The 14529-nt window shown below is 46.4% G+C and overlaps 1 protein-coding gene across 4 annotated transcripts in view; it reads right to left on the reverse strand.

The window, feature by feature from the left end:
• Nucleotides 1-14529, reverse strand: part of LMBR1 (limb development membrane protein 1) — a 1168513-nt gene that overhangs the window by 162354 nt on the left and 991630 nt on the right. For 3 of the 4 annotated variants that reach the window (XR_011303315.1, XM_069647967.1, XM_069647965.1), the window contains exons 11-12: nucleotides 2677-2753; nucleotides 2469-2546 (exon numbers count right to left, since the gene is read on the reverse strand). Coding sequence is in view for 3 of the 4 variants with exons in the window: in XM_069647967.1 (XP_069504068.1) it covers nucleotides 2469-2546; nucleotides 2677-2753 (155 nt within the window). In the remaining variant the exon portion in view is untranslated. The remainder of the gene's footprint in view (nucleotides 1-2468; nucleotides 2547-2676; nucleotides 2754-14529) is intronic. The other variant, XM_069647966.1, reaches the window with a different exon arrangement.

Raw genomic sequence — 14529 nt, forward strand, 5'->3', positions numbered from 1 at the left:
AGGGGTGAAAGGAGGAGCAGTGCTGCTGGAGCGTGCCCAGGGCACGGGCCGTCTCTGTATCCACCTTGATGGCCTGCAGGGATTCGTCAACAACATTCCCAAAAAGGTTCTCAGTCGAATGGCATGTCCAGTACCCTCGCCTGGACCTTCTGGCAGAAATTTGTGGCCTTCAGCCAGCCTTGAGGATGCAGGCAGAAAGCGTTCCCCATCTGCCGGAAATCTGTCGGTGATGTCCAGCTCCACTGTGACGGCATAGTGCAAAGCCACCTCTACCTCCTGGAAGAGGGCAATCACCTCCATCCTCTTGTCGTTGGGGAGGAACTCCAGAATCGGGCCCAGCTTGTACCACAGCTCCCTGCCGGACCTTGCCAGAATCACCAGTGTGTTGGCCAGCTTTATGGTCGACGCCGTGCTGTAAACAACCTTCCTTCCCATGGTGTCTAACTTCTTCCCTCACTGTCCGGAGGGACTGAGGATGACGAGAAAGGGTTTGACGACCTTAGGAACTTGGGTGCGGACTCCGGCACCCTGTACTTTTTCTCCAGCCTATCCCGCTTGGCTGGGGCCGTGCAGGGGATCTTCAAGAGAGCCAGGCCCTCCTCCCACACGTCATCAAGCAGGGGTACCGCCATGATGGTCTTCCTTTTGGCCTTCGCCTCTGGGACAGGACACCCTCCTTCTTGCTCTCTTCAGGCGTGAGCTGGAAAAGTTCAGAAGCTTTGGCGACCATGGAATGGAACAACCCCACCTCATCCGGGGGGGATGCACACAGCTGCGGAGATCTGCCTGTTTGGACGATATCGTTGTCGTCCGTCATCGCAGTGGCCATCCCCGTGTTCACCAGAGGTGGGGGGCACCTGACGCGGATGTGGAGGCCGATACGGGGGCATCGGATGACACTTCCTCGTCTTTGCCGGAGGCTTATCCTGGGGCCATAGGGATCAGGCCCTGCGGCATCCTTTTCTGGATTTCAGACACTAAAGTGTGCAGGGTCGATGGGATGTATCTTTGGACATTCATTGGTGGAACTGGTGTGATCGGACCAGTAGGCGCCATCGTCCTCTTCCAGGTACTCATCGTCCGTGGACAAAACTTCCATGGCATGGGACTGCTTCGCTGCCCCGAGCCCCCTTTTGGACCCTGGAGGAGTCGGAGCTGGGACACCTTGGGCGCAGTAGGGGTTACCTTCACAGGGTCAGCCCCTTTCGCCTTCATGAGAGCAGCTGCCACCAGCTCAATTGTAGATGACGATTTCTCCTGCGCCGCCTGGGCCTACGTGGGCAGGTCAGCCTCCTTTTCCTCAGCCCTTGGCTTTTCAGGCTTCTCCCACAAAGGCGATTTCCTTTTTTGAGGAGGAGCTCAATCGCTGGCTGGCGATTGAGGCAGATGGTGATGTTGATCGCGCCCTGCCCTTCGCGGGACCTGCTTGCACAGTGACCCCGATGGAACTGGATTTGCGGTGCTTGGCCTTGTCGTGGGCCCCCATGAATGGGGCGGCCACAAAGGACTTAGAAGCCTGCTCCTCAGACCGGCCAGTCCTGGGTGAGGCATGAGCCTGCTCGTGGCATGGTGCAGAGGCATTGGCATTCAGCCACGCCGCCAGTCTACTGTGTCGATCCTTCATCCTTTTCTTGGAGAAGCCGAGGCAGATCTGGCACTCTCCTTCCTTGCGGTGCGGTTGAAGACAGTAGAGGCACTGGAGGTGTCTGTCCTCTTCAAACACATTCCATAACCCGCATCTGGTGCAGGGCCTGAAAAAGGACATTCCTTCCTTCTTCTCCGTCATGTCCGGAGGTGCGGAGTAGGCCAGATGGCCTTCTGGAAACTTCAAAGAAACTTTGACAATCCTCGCCCTTGAGGGGTGCTTGAAATGGACCGACAAACGGATCCTCGCTGTCGGCAGATAGAGAGAAGAGCACACAGGCTTTTGACAAAATAGAAACTTTTTCCAACGAAAAAAAGTAGAAGTAGCTCACGGAGCAAAACTCGAGGACTCCCAACACTGAAACGTGTGGAACAAATCTTGAAGGTGGCTGCCAGAGGAGGGTCTTTGGGAGAGGACTGTCACTGGCTGGGGGCAGTATGTCCCAGAGGACAGTGACTGGTTTAGAGGAGAAATACAGTTTGTAAGTTAAAGTGAAACTGTTTTTCTTTTACTGAGGATTCCCGGCCTGACGACAGGGAATATTGATGAGCATGCGAATCCATGGCAGACCCTGGAGAACGCATGATAAAACCCATTTGCCAGTTTGAGGCAACTGCTGTAAAGATGTAGCAATTTGACCTATGACATTTGCACATATCTTAGAGAAAAACCAAGTTTCCAGATGGTTTTAAGTAGTCCGGTCATAACAAAGAACTTGGGTTTCTTCACTTTGCCTTATCATGACAATTGGTGTGGCACACCTATGGAACACGAAGCCTTGCTGGCATAAAGAACGTTAATATAGACCTCATGATTTTCATACCCTTGATCCTTTTGGCATTGCAGACTCATCCACCAGTAGACGAAGAATGTTGCAAGAAACCAAGAGAACTGAAATGGACTACAAAGAAAGAAAGTAGAATGGATTAATTTCTTACTGTTTAAAGAGATTTGGCTACTATGTGATGAAAACAAACAATTAGTAATTTTATCCATAATTGACACCACAAAATTAACATACAAATATTTACCGTCATCATCAGTAGCAATATCATCACGGTAGGATATACCAAGTTCCTTTCCCATGCTGAAGCCTTTTTCCGTCGCTCTTTCAGGCGAAAAAAAAAAGAAAATCTATCAGTTGTCTTGAAAAGCTAAAAAGCAACACATTTTAATGAATTTCCCTATGTGCAAATCACTTCCCTAAGGCCACTGATTTCTGAAAAACACAGAATAATTTTCAGAAACAGAGAAATCAATAGTCACTTTATTTGTAAAACTGGCCAAGGACTGTAATATTCAGGTTGTGTTTAATCTAATCTTACAAAGAAATGTTGAGTTAAAAGTGGTCATCTGTACATAAGCCAATCAGAGCTCCAGAAAATGTTATGTGATGCTTACACATTTCTCAAACATTATGTAGTCAGCAATGTTTGCACCAGAAGTGTTAATTTCATGCTTTATCTTCTAGGTTTGACCCCTGTGGTACCCGACTTGTAACAAGCTCGTACATTTTCAATCATCCTCTGTCAGAGGTCGCTTAAAGACCTCTTTAGTAGTGGAACCGAAGTTTAATCCTTTATTAACACTTTCTTTCTTAGTTTGTCATAGAGACTAATGGCTCAATAAGGGAAAAGGTGGCAAATGGATCTGCATCAACATTGTACAACATAACTGTAATTCACCCTAGGAAAGCATTTAGCTTAACAGTTAACATTTCATAAAGAAATTTAACAGGTGCCTTCTCCTAGATAAAATGATTAAATTATTATTTGATTGAATACTGATGTGAAGCTTATTAGTTAGTTACATTCAGGATAATGTTCATCTCACTGTTTAAATTAAATATGTGTCAAAGATGGCCTCAAGCATCCCAAGAGTCAGATGGATGGCTTACAGACTTCAATAATGACTATGAGGCTGCAGACAGATTTTGTCTAATGGATATCTCTGACTGTTCCCCCAACCTCCCAGTGTAACGCTCACCTGATTCCCGTAGAGGCGCCGGTCTTGACTGGGCGTATACCGTATCTTCAAAGGTGAGGTGTAACACACGGCTGGCTCTCTGGGCTGGACCTCTGTGCACTGTATGTCTGACTCGAAGGGTAAGATGTCTTAGGTAAGTGAACGCCGTGCTCTCCATCTGCCTCGGGGCAGGGTGCTGTAACCAGTTTCTTCACTGGATAAGGGGAGCAGGCCTCTTGACTTCAGAGGACTGCTGTCCGTCGTTTACTGCACGAACGGTAAGTTTCGAGTAATTCTAATGTCTTTAAAAGTCTTTAGTAATGATGTCTCTTGTTTTGCAGGGTTCCGGCGATGGCGGATGACGGGCTGAAGTGAGTTGAAGATGGAGCCCGTGTGATGAATAGAAGCGCCTGGAAGCACGTAAGTAAGCGCTTGTTGCCTGCTTCACGATGCGCTCTAACTGTCTTTTTATTTTGCAGGTACAAGTTCGGAGCGGCTGCAGGGTGCCGGAATACCCACTGGGTTAGATGTGGAAAGGAGTAATGGCACGTGAGTATTAAAGTTCCCCAATGTCTTTAAACGCACCTTGTTTTGTCTTTCAGATGCGGGATGCAGCGCCGAAGGCCTCCGGAGCGTGCGATGAGTTGGTAAGCTTTTGTCTTTCAGATGCCGGAATGCAGTGCGAAGACCTCCGGAGCGCACAAAGAGTAGGTAAGCCTTTGTCTTTCAGATGCCGGAATGCAGCGCGAGGCGTTGGTGACAGCCGATGGACCAGGTAAGTGAAGCGCTGTCACTGAAGACCGTAATGCTAACCTGTTCTTTCTTGTCTTTATAGGTGTTGCTGAAGACTGGATTCAGGATGGTAAGCCTTTTTCCTTAGGCCCAGGATCAGATGCAGAAGACATGATGAGCGTTCTGCTGCAGAGGATGCAGAATAACGCAAAGCAAGATTCATCCATCGGGTGTGGTTTAAATAGCCTCCTGTAGTGCTTAGGTGTCTCCTTCCACAGCCACGCCTAGGTAAGAAAAGAGTTCCTGCTTTCCAGAAGAGTTCCAGTGTTCTGAACCTAGCGAGTGTCTCCTGCCCCACCCAACAGGAAAAGTAGTTCCAAACAGAAGAGGATCAGAGGCTCAACTGGCAGGTAAGTAAGCAGCATGGTCTGCTGCAGGTAAGTCCACCCAAGCATTATGAGCCCGGCGCTTCCAGCGCTGGGACTGGGCATATTTATGAGCCTGGTGCCACTGGCGCCAGGACTGGGTCCAAAAGGTCCCAATTGGGACTGGTTGGCACTCGGAACCTGGGTAATGGATCTGCTTCCAAGGGAGTTGGGAAAACCCTGACCTTTTGGAAGCAGAGATCATGACACCCAGGGGCTCCGTCAACCTTAATCAGGCTTCCCTGTCACGCAAGCTTAGCGTGAATTCTAGAGATCGCTAAGCCCAACTTGCTGTTTTAGCATACCTATCAAGGGAAGCCTTAAGGGCATAAGGGCAGAGGACTCACCCATCTTACTTCCTTCCAGGTCTTCCTAAAGGCTCCCTGCTCTAGTGTTCACACCCAGTGGTTAGCAATGATGCTCAAAATGGTGCTTCTACTCCCTCAAATGCTCTGCCTCTTTCTCTCTGATCTTGTGTCTCCTTACTCTGTATTCCCCTTATCCTCTTACTCTCACCCGTTTTATATGCCTTTCCCCCCTTTTATTTCCTCCTAATCCCTGTCTTCTCACTCCCCCACCTCCTTTTCTTTCGCTCATTCCGCTTCATTCCTCATCCATCCCTGCAATCTTCGCACAATCCTCCTCCATTTCTAGTACTAACTTCCTCGAGCAACTACCATCTCCTACCTCCAACCTTACCCTCTCTACAACTACACCCTCTACTGTCCACCTCTCTCTCTCTCACGTCCCCACACTCTCTTGCCTTCCACCTTCTCACTCTCACCCTACCACTTACTTCCCCTAACCCCTTCTCTTCTTCTCTACCAGCAATCACTCTCATATACACTCTCCCACTTACAGAAGCACTCTTCCCATTGGCTACCAGTCTCTCGCAGGACAACACCCCACCTCTCTCCAACCCCTCCAGAGACTTTTCAGCAATGCGCTCCACCTTCCCTCCTCTGTTTGCTCTCTCGGCCCACCTCTATACCTTCTGGCCTCTGTTTTGCATCTCGTGGCCTTTAATACCAGTTATTTACTGCTTCTATCCTTCCCTCCTGGATCCAGGCCCCACGAACTCCAAGCCCCAATATCTGCCTGCTCTTCTCCCCTGGGTGGAGTCATTACAATGCAAGAGTATAAAAACCACTCTTAGCCCCCGCCCCCTTCCCATGCGCAGCATTTTGAGCAGTCTCGGTGCTCCTTATCTGTGTTTCAGCGTTTTCCTTGTTCTGAGCACCAGTGAGTTCTGCTGTTAACTTCTACGTTTTACAGGCACTAGAGTGCCAGAGTCAGTCTGTGGTTGATCAGAATTCTTCTGTGGCCCTCTGCACTCTCCTGTAACTCCAACACATTATGGTTGCCGTAGGCCAACAAGACAAAGAACTCGGGCCAGATTTGAGGGTGCACAGCATTGAGGGAATCGACAGTTATACCCATGTCAACAATCAAGGCACATGAAGGGGGTTCAGGGACAGTGGACCTTCCAATTCCCTCACCCTGCCTCTGGGATAGGATCGGCTACGTCACTCGCCCTGGCCGGCCGCCTACCCCAGGTCGGTAGGGGTCCCCATTGTCATGTGACCGTGTCAAGCCCCAGTCACATATAACATATGTATTTACATTCCTATGGCACATCAACAATGTCTTAGAGCTTTGCAAATTGCTCACCTATTTCTGAGTACCACAAGGTAGAAATGAGAATATACCCAGCAGTGTATGCACACATTCAATAGCCTTGTATATTTTCATTAATTCACCAGATTAGCATAAAGAATAAATGGAATAGAAACATTGAGAAATGTTATCCTTTCCAGCATAAAGAAACAAAATCAATATATATTTAGGGATTGCACAAGAAAATGTCAGGGAAATGGAAAAAAATGAAAAGATTTGCTTGGGCACAAAGAGGATTATAATCTAGTCTGGATATTCCTCACATTATGTTTATTGACTTCATATAAATATATATATAAAGTAGCTATACCTGGAATATCATAACCAATCTAGTCTAGAGCACTTTTCCGCCTCCCTTCTTCTCTCAGTCCCACTGCTCACTCCCTGTCTCACTATGTATCTGTCTCTTTCTAGTCTCACTCTGTGCCTCTGTCTAAATGGGTGAGCGCTGATTAGTTAGGTGCACATTTGCTGAGCTACCGCAGCTATTGCTGACAGCTGTGTGTCCAAAGAAGAAAAAAACAATTTGTGATAGAGGAATAGTATACTTGAATCACTAAGTACATAATGCACACTGGGTTTGGTGCTCATTTCCTTTTTACAACCCTTATCCTAAGAAAAAACAGGCCTCTAAATGTGCATTTGCCAGTTAAGAAGAAATTACTTCCCTGTCGGTAATTTTCATTCCACAGATTCTTAATTTTTTTAAAGCAATCTCCCAGCACAGCTGCTCTTTGGAAAAACATTTCCACCACCAAGCGATGCAGCACAGCTTCACGTTGGTTCCACCCACACTCCTACGCGCCCCTCAATGAACATTTATTTTTTATTTTATTTATTTGTTACACACCCAAACCCTGGGGTGTCACAGTGAGGTTACAGACATCTTAGGTATTGATCATGCATTTATACAGTGTGCATAGGTTAAAGGATAACAAACATCATACAGTATGTACATTCATGGGCATTATTTACATTTTTACAGTTTCATTAGGTGATCACAGCTAATATGGATTAGCAGATCGCTTCTGCTAGTATTGGTTAAATAACAAAGTTTTTAGCCTCTTCTTGAAGCCAGGGAGTGAGGTCTCTTTTTTTGATGTTGAGGGCAAGGGTGTTCCAGTGTTTCGGGGCTAGCACAATGAAGCTGCTGCCACCCGCTTTGGTGGTTTTGTATCGGGAGATACTAAGAGTAGGTTGTCATTAGATCTCAGTGCTCTCGTGGTTTCTTTTTTGTGTAGGGCAGTGTTGAGGTACATTGGGGCTTTTTTGGCAAGACATTTGTGCGTGATGCAGAGTGTTTTAAAGATGATTCTGGCTTTGATGGGCAACCAGTGGGCATCCTTCCTAGTCTTGGTGATGTGGTTAAATTATTTTATACCTGATGCCGCCCTTAAGACTTTGTTTTGCATGAGCTGCAATTCGGTGAGGTTGGAGATGGAGGTTCCTAGCAGTAGCACATTGCAGTAATCCAATTTAGATAATACCAAAGCCCTGGCGAAGGTGAGGCAATTGGTGGGAGTCAGAAACTGTCGACTTAGAGCGATAAGCTTGGAGGTATAAACCGTGGATGAAGACAGGGTGTTAATGTGTTTGGTCATAGTGAGATTAGCTTCCAGGTATACGCCTAATGTTTTCACTTGCTTCGATACTGGGATTAGGGTGCCATCAATATTTATAGAGGAATAGTCTGGGTGGAGGGTGGCTATTTTAGATGCGGATCCCACTATGAGATCTTTGGTTTTTGCCTTGTATATATAGAGGTACCACGCCCCGTGGCCTTAGTTGCACCCTTTTCCCATAGCACTCCAATGCCAATGGACTGCTGAACCAAGGAGTATCAGCTATACAACAAGTGGGGTAGGTTGAGAAGGCAATGAGAAATCTGTGGGTGGAACATCCATCAGAAAGAACATTACCAAAGAGTAAGTAATTTGTTTTTCTAATGGATTCCTTCCTCCTTCGGATTCCTCGTCTTTTATAGACTCCCACAGCAGTACAATGAGCTGGAGAACAGAGGAGCGCAAGCACACCTCCTAAACTAGAAAACTCTGAAGGATCGTTCTACCAAAATGAGCATTGTGGCAAGTCAGAATCTGGAGATGAAAAAGGAGGCAAGTTTTATTCTCTTTTCAAAGAAAGAAGACATTGGGCCCAATTCATGGAATTTGTTGCACGGTTCAAAGTGACTTCGCACTGCTGACACAAACACTGATTCATGGAACTGTGCAAAGTGTATTTTTGCAGTGCAAAGCTGGTGCGAGTGGTCATTTCTGCAGTACAAAATGACTTTGCACTGCAAAAATACACATTGCACAGTTCCATGAATCAGAGTTTGTGTCGGCAGGGCAAAGTCAATTTCACTTTGAACAGTGCAACAACAAAAAAATCCATGAATCGGGTCCCTAGTCTTTCCCTAGGCCTGTGTTACTAATCCCTACTCTATACAAAAAAAAAAAATCTAGGTGCTCGTCAGGATGTCAATATGACTAAACAGAAAGTCAGTCCTCTGTCCCGAAACCTATTCTGAGCTAGTTTCTTTCCATACTTCTGTAAAAGAAAACATACAATAAGCAAGATAGTTTAGTATCTAGTTGTTGGTACAAATCTGAATAAGGTTTCTGCTTTCAACGGGCTAGCATAATGTCCTGTTCTATTGCACTGTATGGCCCTTCTGCAGCAGAATTGAATTCAGAAAAGACTGTCGGATTATTTGTTTGCATGAAACCTAGACGTCCTGTTGGTGTGGCTGATGAATTGAGACAAAACTCCGAAAAAGAGCAGATGTACACGAAGCACATCTCAAAACACATCTTAGCCCTAGTTTCCTTGAAAAAAAATGTTCCCGGGTCTTAAACCAACCAGCTGCTTGCGACTGTGCGGTTTTATGCCAAATGCTAGCAAAATGTTCTTACTAGCTTGACAATAAAAAAAAATGTACACACAGACACAGACATACATCGATGTCTTGTTGCAATAAACTCACCCCATTTAAAATATTCATACAAATATTGCTAATCATTTAGGTTGGACTGTTAATCAAAATATTGTTGTTCAGCATTTTTGACTAATCAATTCTGCAAAACGAATTTATGTCTTGCCAAGGATGATGTGGTGGGTGACATTGGGGGTGAGGATGTCATTGAACGCAGCGCAGCTTGCATAAAACGACATGGAAGCAGGCGCAGTGTGAAGTTCCAGGATGGAACTCAAGGAGGGGTGGGTGGTTTGGGGGCACTATGGAGTAGATTTTTGTAACTTCTATTATTTAGCCCATAACATTGTACAGAACCGCTCTTCCAAAGCAAGTGTCTTGGCCCGACAGAGTGTCTAAAAAGTAATGATTTTACTAAGTATGGAGTGAGGACCAAGTCGTGGCATTGCTGCTTCTCTGGTGGAATGAGCTCTTAGAAATTTATAAAATGATCCAACGTGATAGAGTTTGTTTGGTCATGGCTTGGCCTAATTTGTGGCCAGTGTAGTTAAATAGTTGGTCATCTTGTCTGACATTTGCCATTCTTGAAATGTTTAAGCTAAGAGCCCTTTTCGGGTAAAGCCTGTGTAACCTCACCATCCTTAGAAAGGTGAGGAGGTGGATAAAAAGCTGGCAATGTAATTTATTGAGTTAAATTAAATTTTGATACTACCTTTGGGAGGAAGGAGGGATGAACCCTCAAAACTACCTTCTCCTTACAGAATATTGTGAAGGATGTGTTGGATGATAAAGCTTGTAGCTCACTCATCCTGCTACCAAAAGTGATGGCTAATACAAAGAAAGTCTTCCGTGTCAGTAAACTCAAAGGACAGGAATGGAGAGATTCAAATATCGCTCACATTAAAAAAGTTATTTTGGTGGAAAATGTTGATAAGATCAATGTTAGACTCGACAAAATGGAGGAGAGGCTGCAAGAGGTGGAACACAACCAATCCTCTCTGGATACCCTGGAGACCAAAAATGGACGCAAGGATGGGCGACATAAGGAGAAGGGAAGCAGAGATGGTACTAAAGATGGACGATTTCGAGAATCACTAAAGGAGGAACCTTCGGTTTTTTGGGGTCCCAGAAAAGGGGGAAGAAAGTGAAAGGGATCTCAAGAGAATAATTCATGAAATCACGAAACTCCTCTTCGATAACGACTCACTTGACGAAACAAAAATTGAAAGGGTACATAGGGCTGGTGGCCCGTCTGGAGTCCTGAGATCAAACTGGCACTCCATAATTGCCCAGGCAGTCTCAAGATACTAGCCAAGGCTAAGGAGAGGGGACAGGTGCTGTTGTGAATGGAGAGGATTACTATCTTCCAGGACTTGTCCTCCCTCACCCTCGCAAAGAGGTGGTTAAGCCTACCCCCTGACAGTGGTTGAGCAGAAAAGGTGTGCGTTACAGATGGGGATTCCCTTTTTCAAGCTCCTACGAGCTTGAGGGGCACAAGTACAGGCTCACAACGGAGGAGGAAACAAATAGAGTCAAGTGAGAGCTACTTGGTGTGGAAGAAGTCGCCTCAGGACCCCAGATGGAGAACGGAGGAGATAGAGGATGGCGCATTAAGGGAGCAAACAGGAGGTAAATCTTGGGCTCCATGAAATTTATGAAGCTCAATGCCTCCCCCCGATCCACCCCAATTCATTCTGATCATGTTCTTGGAGATGACACAGGGACGGTCTAGGGAAACCTGGCACAACAAAATGCAGAAAATCTCAGCATGAATGTTCATTCACTGCTACATAGTTTGGTTCTTTGGGTCTTCTGTCATGTAGTTTTGCACTGCAGCTGTGATCCCTAGGGGTATGTCAGAGAGAAGGGGAGAGCACACTCTACTTTAAAGACTGCAAAGTGCTGAAAAGTTTGGTTCAGGGTCTAAAGGTTTGAGATAGTTTTAAAATGTGTGGTTTGTACGGTGCTTGTTAGAGTTTGGGGGGCTGGGGTGGCGGCACCAGACATTGAGGTGCAGAGAGATGAGGGCTGGGCTTCAGGCTTGTTTGGTGGCTCGGACTTGCCTGGTGATGGTAACTGGGAGGGACCAAGCGAAGTGGGGGAGGAGGGAGGGTGGTTGGGGAGGGGGTTTGGGGGGGTTAGGTTACATGTGATGGATCTTGTAATGTTCAACTGTGTAATCAAGCCTTTAGAGCTCGGGGGGCTTACGTTCTCTGTGGAGACTCACTTTGGGCACAGGACTTGCACATGGTGCCTAGTGGGCCTGGACACCCTGACTGAATTAGGATTTATTCAAAGAAGCCTACAACCTACCCATGACAAGGGAAGAATACTTGACTGGGTGGCTGACTATAATTGTTTAGCTAACATTACTGACATCTCACCTCTAGCCTTCACCGACCACCACCTTGTATCATTCCTACTGTCCACCACTAGACCCCCTCCTATGCAGTCCAGTAGGGCCCCACCCACTCTCACGAGAAACAAAAAGAGCATCACGGTCGAGAGACTTATCCCCAACCTACTCCCTACACTAAACTCACTCCCTGACAACCTGGATCCTGAGAGCCTAGTTGAGGAATATAATAAAATTATATCCACTTCCTTGGAATTAATCGCCCCTCTCAAAGTCAGGCCAAGCAAGCCCAAAACACACTTGAACAACTGGTATACACCATTCCTCAAAAGCTTAAGACAGACAAAAAGAAATTGTGAAACTATCTGGAAAAGAGACCCATCAGCAGCCAACAAAATCAAATTCACCAAACTAGCGGCCATGTATAAAAAAGAAATCATCTTGGCCAAACTTACATCCTTTGACTCCCGTATCTCCCAAGCCAGTTCAAATATGAAGGAATTATTCTCTATTCTGAAAGAAGTGGAAACCCCCATAGCACCACCAGACACCTGTATTAAAAATAAGAACTGGTGCACCGACATCCAAAAAGCCTTAGCCAACAAAATCGCCACGTTACAAAATAAAATATCCTGCAAAAAAGCATCTCTGAATAACCCTGACATGTCCAAGCTACCTGAGAAGCAGACTACTAGTGAACATACCCGCTTCAACTTTACAAAAGTGCCCATCCTTGAAGTTGAAAAAATCATCTGATCACTGAAGCCCTCTAACTGCCAGGGAGACCTATGTCCAGCACAGCTTATAAAAGACGCTGCCCGTGACCTCTCCCCAGCTAATCAATGCCTCCTTCTCCACTGGGTCCATCCCAACCAACCTAAAAAAATCCTGGGTTCTACCTTTACTTAAAAAAACCTACCCTTGACCCAGCTACCCCCACAAATTACAGACCCATAACAACGGTACCGTTCCTCCTGAAAATCCTGGACAAGGTAGCCTATGTTCAAATACAGAAGCACTTGGAAGAACACCACTTGCTAGGAGCCAGACAATCAGGCTTCCGACCCCAACATGGGACTGAGACAGCTCTCATCGACCTTAAAACACAGATTGAGTTGCTCAGAGACAATGGCCAAGCAGCATTACTCCTCCTCCTCGACCTCTCTGCAGCATTTGACCTGGTCAACCATTCGGTCCTCTGCACTCACCTACACACGGCTGCCCATTTCTCCCCCAAGGCCATTACATGGATTAGATCTTTCCTCGATGGCAGAACCATGAGGGTTTTCTCACCTATAGATGTTGCAGACCCTATACCCATCACCTGTGGCGTACCTCAGGGCTCCTGTGTCTCCCCTACACTGTATAACATATTTATCAAGCCCCTTTTCGATGATCTGGATCATCTCGGTATCACCTACACTAACTATGCAGATGATACTCAGATCCTCCTTCCGCTTTCTGGAGATTATGGAAAGGATTTGGCCTTGGTGAATAGGGTTTACATCTTCATCCAGGCATGGATGGCCACCCACGGTCTATGCCTGAATGATGATAAAACTGAACTCGTCACCTTGGGTACTACGGCCAGCCTAAAGAAATTGAGCCCAGCCTACTCATCCTTCATGATTGATGGTAACACCATCAGAGTGGGACACAAAGTTAAAACACTGGGCTTCTACCTGGACTCCAACTTCTCCTTTAATAGACAAGTGAACTCACTAGCCTCCTCCACGGCTTACACGTGCAAATTGATGCGCACAGCCAAACCTTTCCTATCCGTCACGAGTTGCCTGACTTTGGCCAGAGCCCTCATACTATCCCGCTTAGACTACTGTAACGCGCTTTATCTGGGATCCTCCAAAGCCATTACTAGCAAGCTTCAAACCCTCCAGAATAATGCACACAGAGCGGCCCTGGGCACCTCCAGAAGAGACCACATCACAGCACACAGCCAGCAGAACAACTGGACCCCTATCAAAGGCAAAATCTCCGTTAAAACTGCTTCACTTACCCACAAGTCCCTTAATAACGTGGCCCCCATCTACCTGATCGACAGATTTCACAGACTGACATCATCTAGACCGACAAGGTTACATTACAGAGACTGCCTCTCCGTCCCCAATTACAAACGCTCTACCATAGGAGGTAACAGCTTCCCATTGAAAGCGGCGAAACTGTGGAACTCCCTACCACCCACTCTTAGAATGGACTTACCTTACCAAAACTTCAGCTCCAAGATGATGTCCTGGCTGAAGACAGCCGCTATCTAAACATCCTGAGCCAGGACGCCTTTCCTTCCTTATCCAGACACACAATTGTTAACTGTATATATGTATATATTGTTTGCTCTCCTACATTACTACTGTGTATATGCCATGTATATATTTTACTGTCTGTAACTAAGTTTCGCAAATTCTTGTATCTGCTGCGCCCTGTTACCCTAGGGTATTCCGGCGCATTACAAATAATAAACCAAACCAAACATGGCTGCGATAGGTGGTACTGATAAGTGTGACAGTCTGTGTATGTACACTGAATGTTAAGCGCCTGAACTCCCCCACAAAGAGGTCTCTGTTCGCCAGAGTGTTTAAGAGATCAGGGATAGGTCTCCGATTGCTACAGGAAAACAGATATCAGAGGGGCGATGAGCAGAAGATCCCCTGTGGCCCTATAGGGGGTGAATACTGGGGGTCAGGAATTTCCAGAAAGTCAGGAGTTGGGATTTTGGTATGGAAAGAGCTTCAGCTGGAGGTAACACAGAAATAGTCTGACCCAGAGGGTAGGGCCCTGC

This window comes from Ambystoma mexicanum, chromosome 2q (assembly GCF_040938575.1).
Source record: "Ambystoma mexicanum isolate Mex_15411 chromosome 2q, UKY_AmexF1_1, whole genome shotgun sequence".
Lineage (NCBI taxonomy): Eukaryota > Metazoa > Chordata > Amphibia > Caudata > Ambystomatidae > Ambystoma > Ambystoma mexicanum.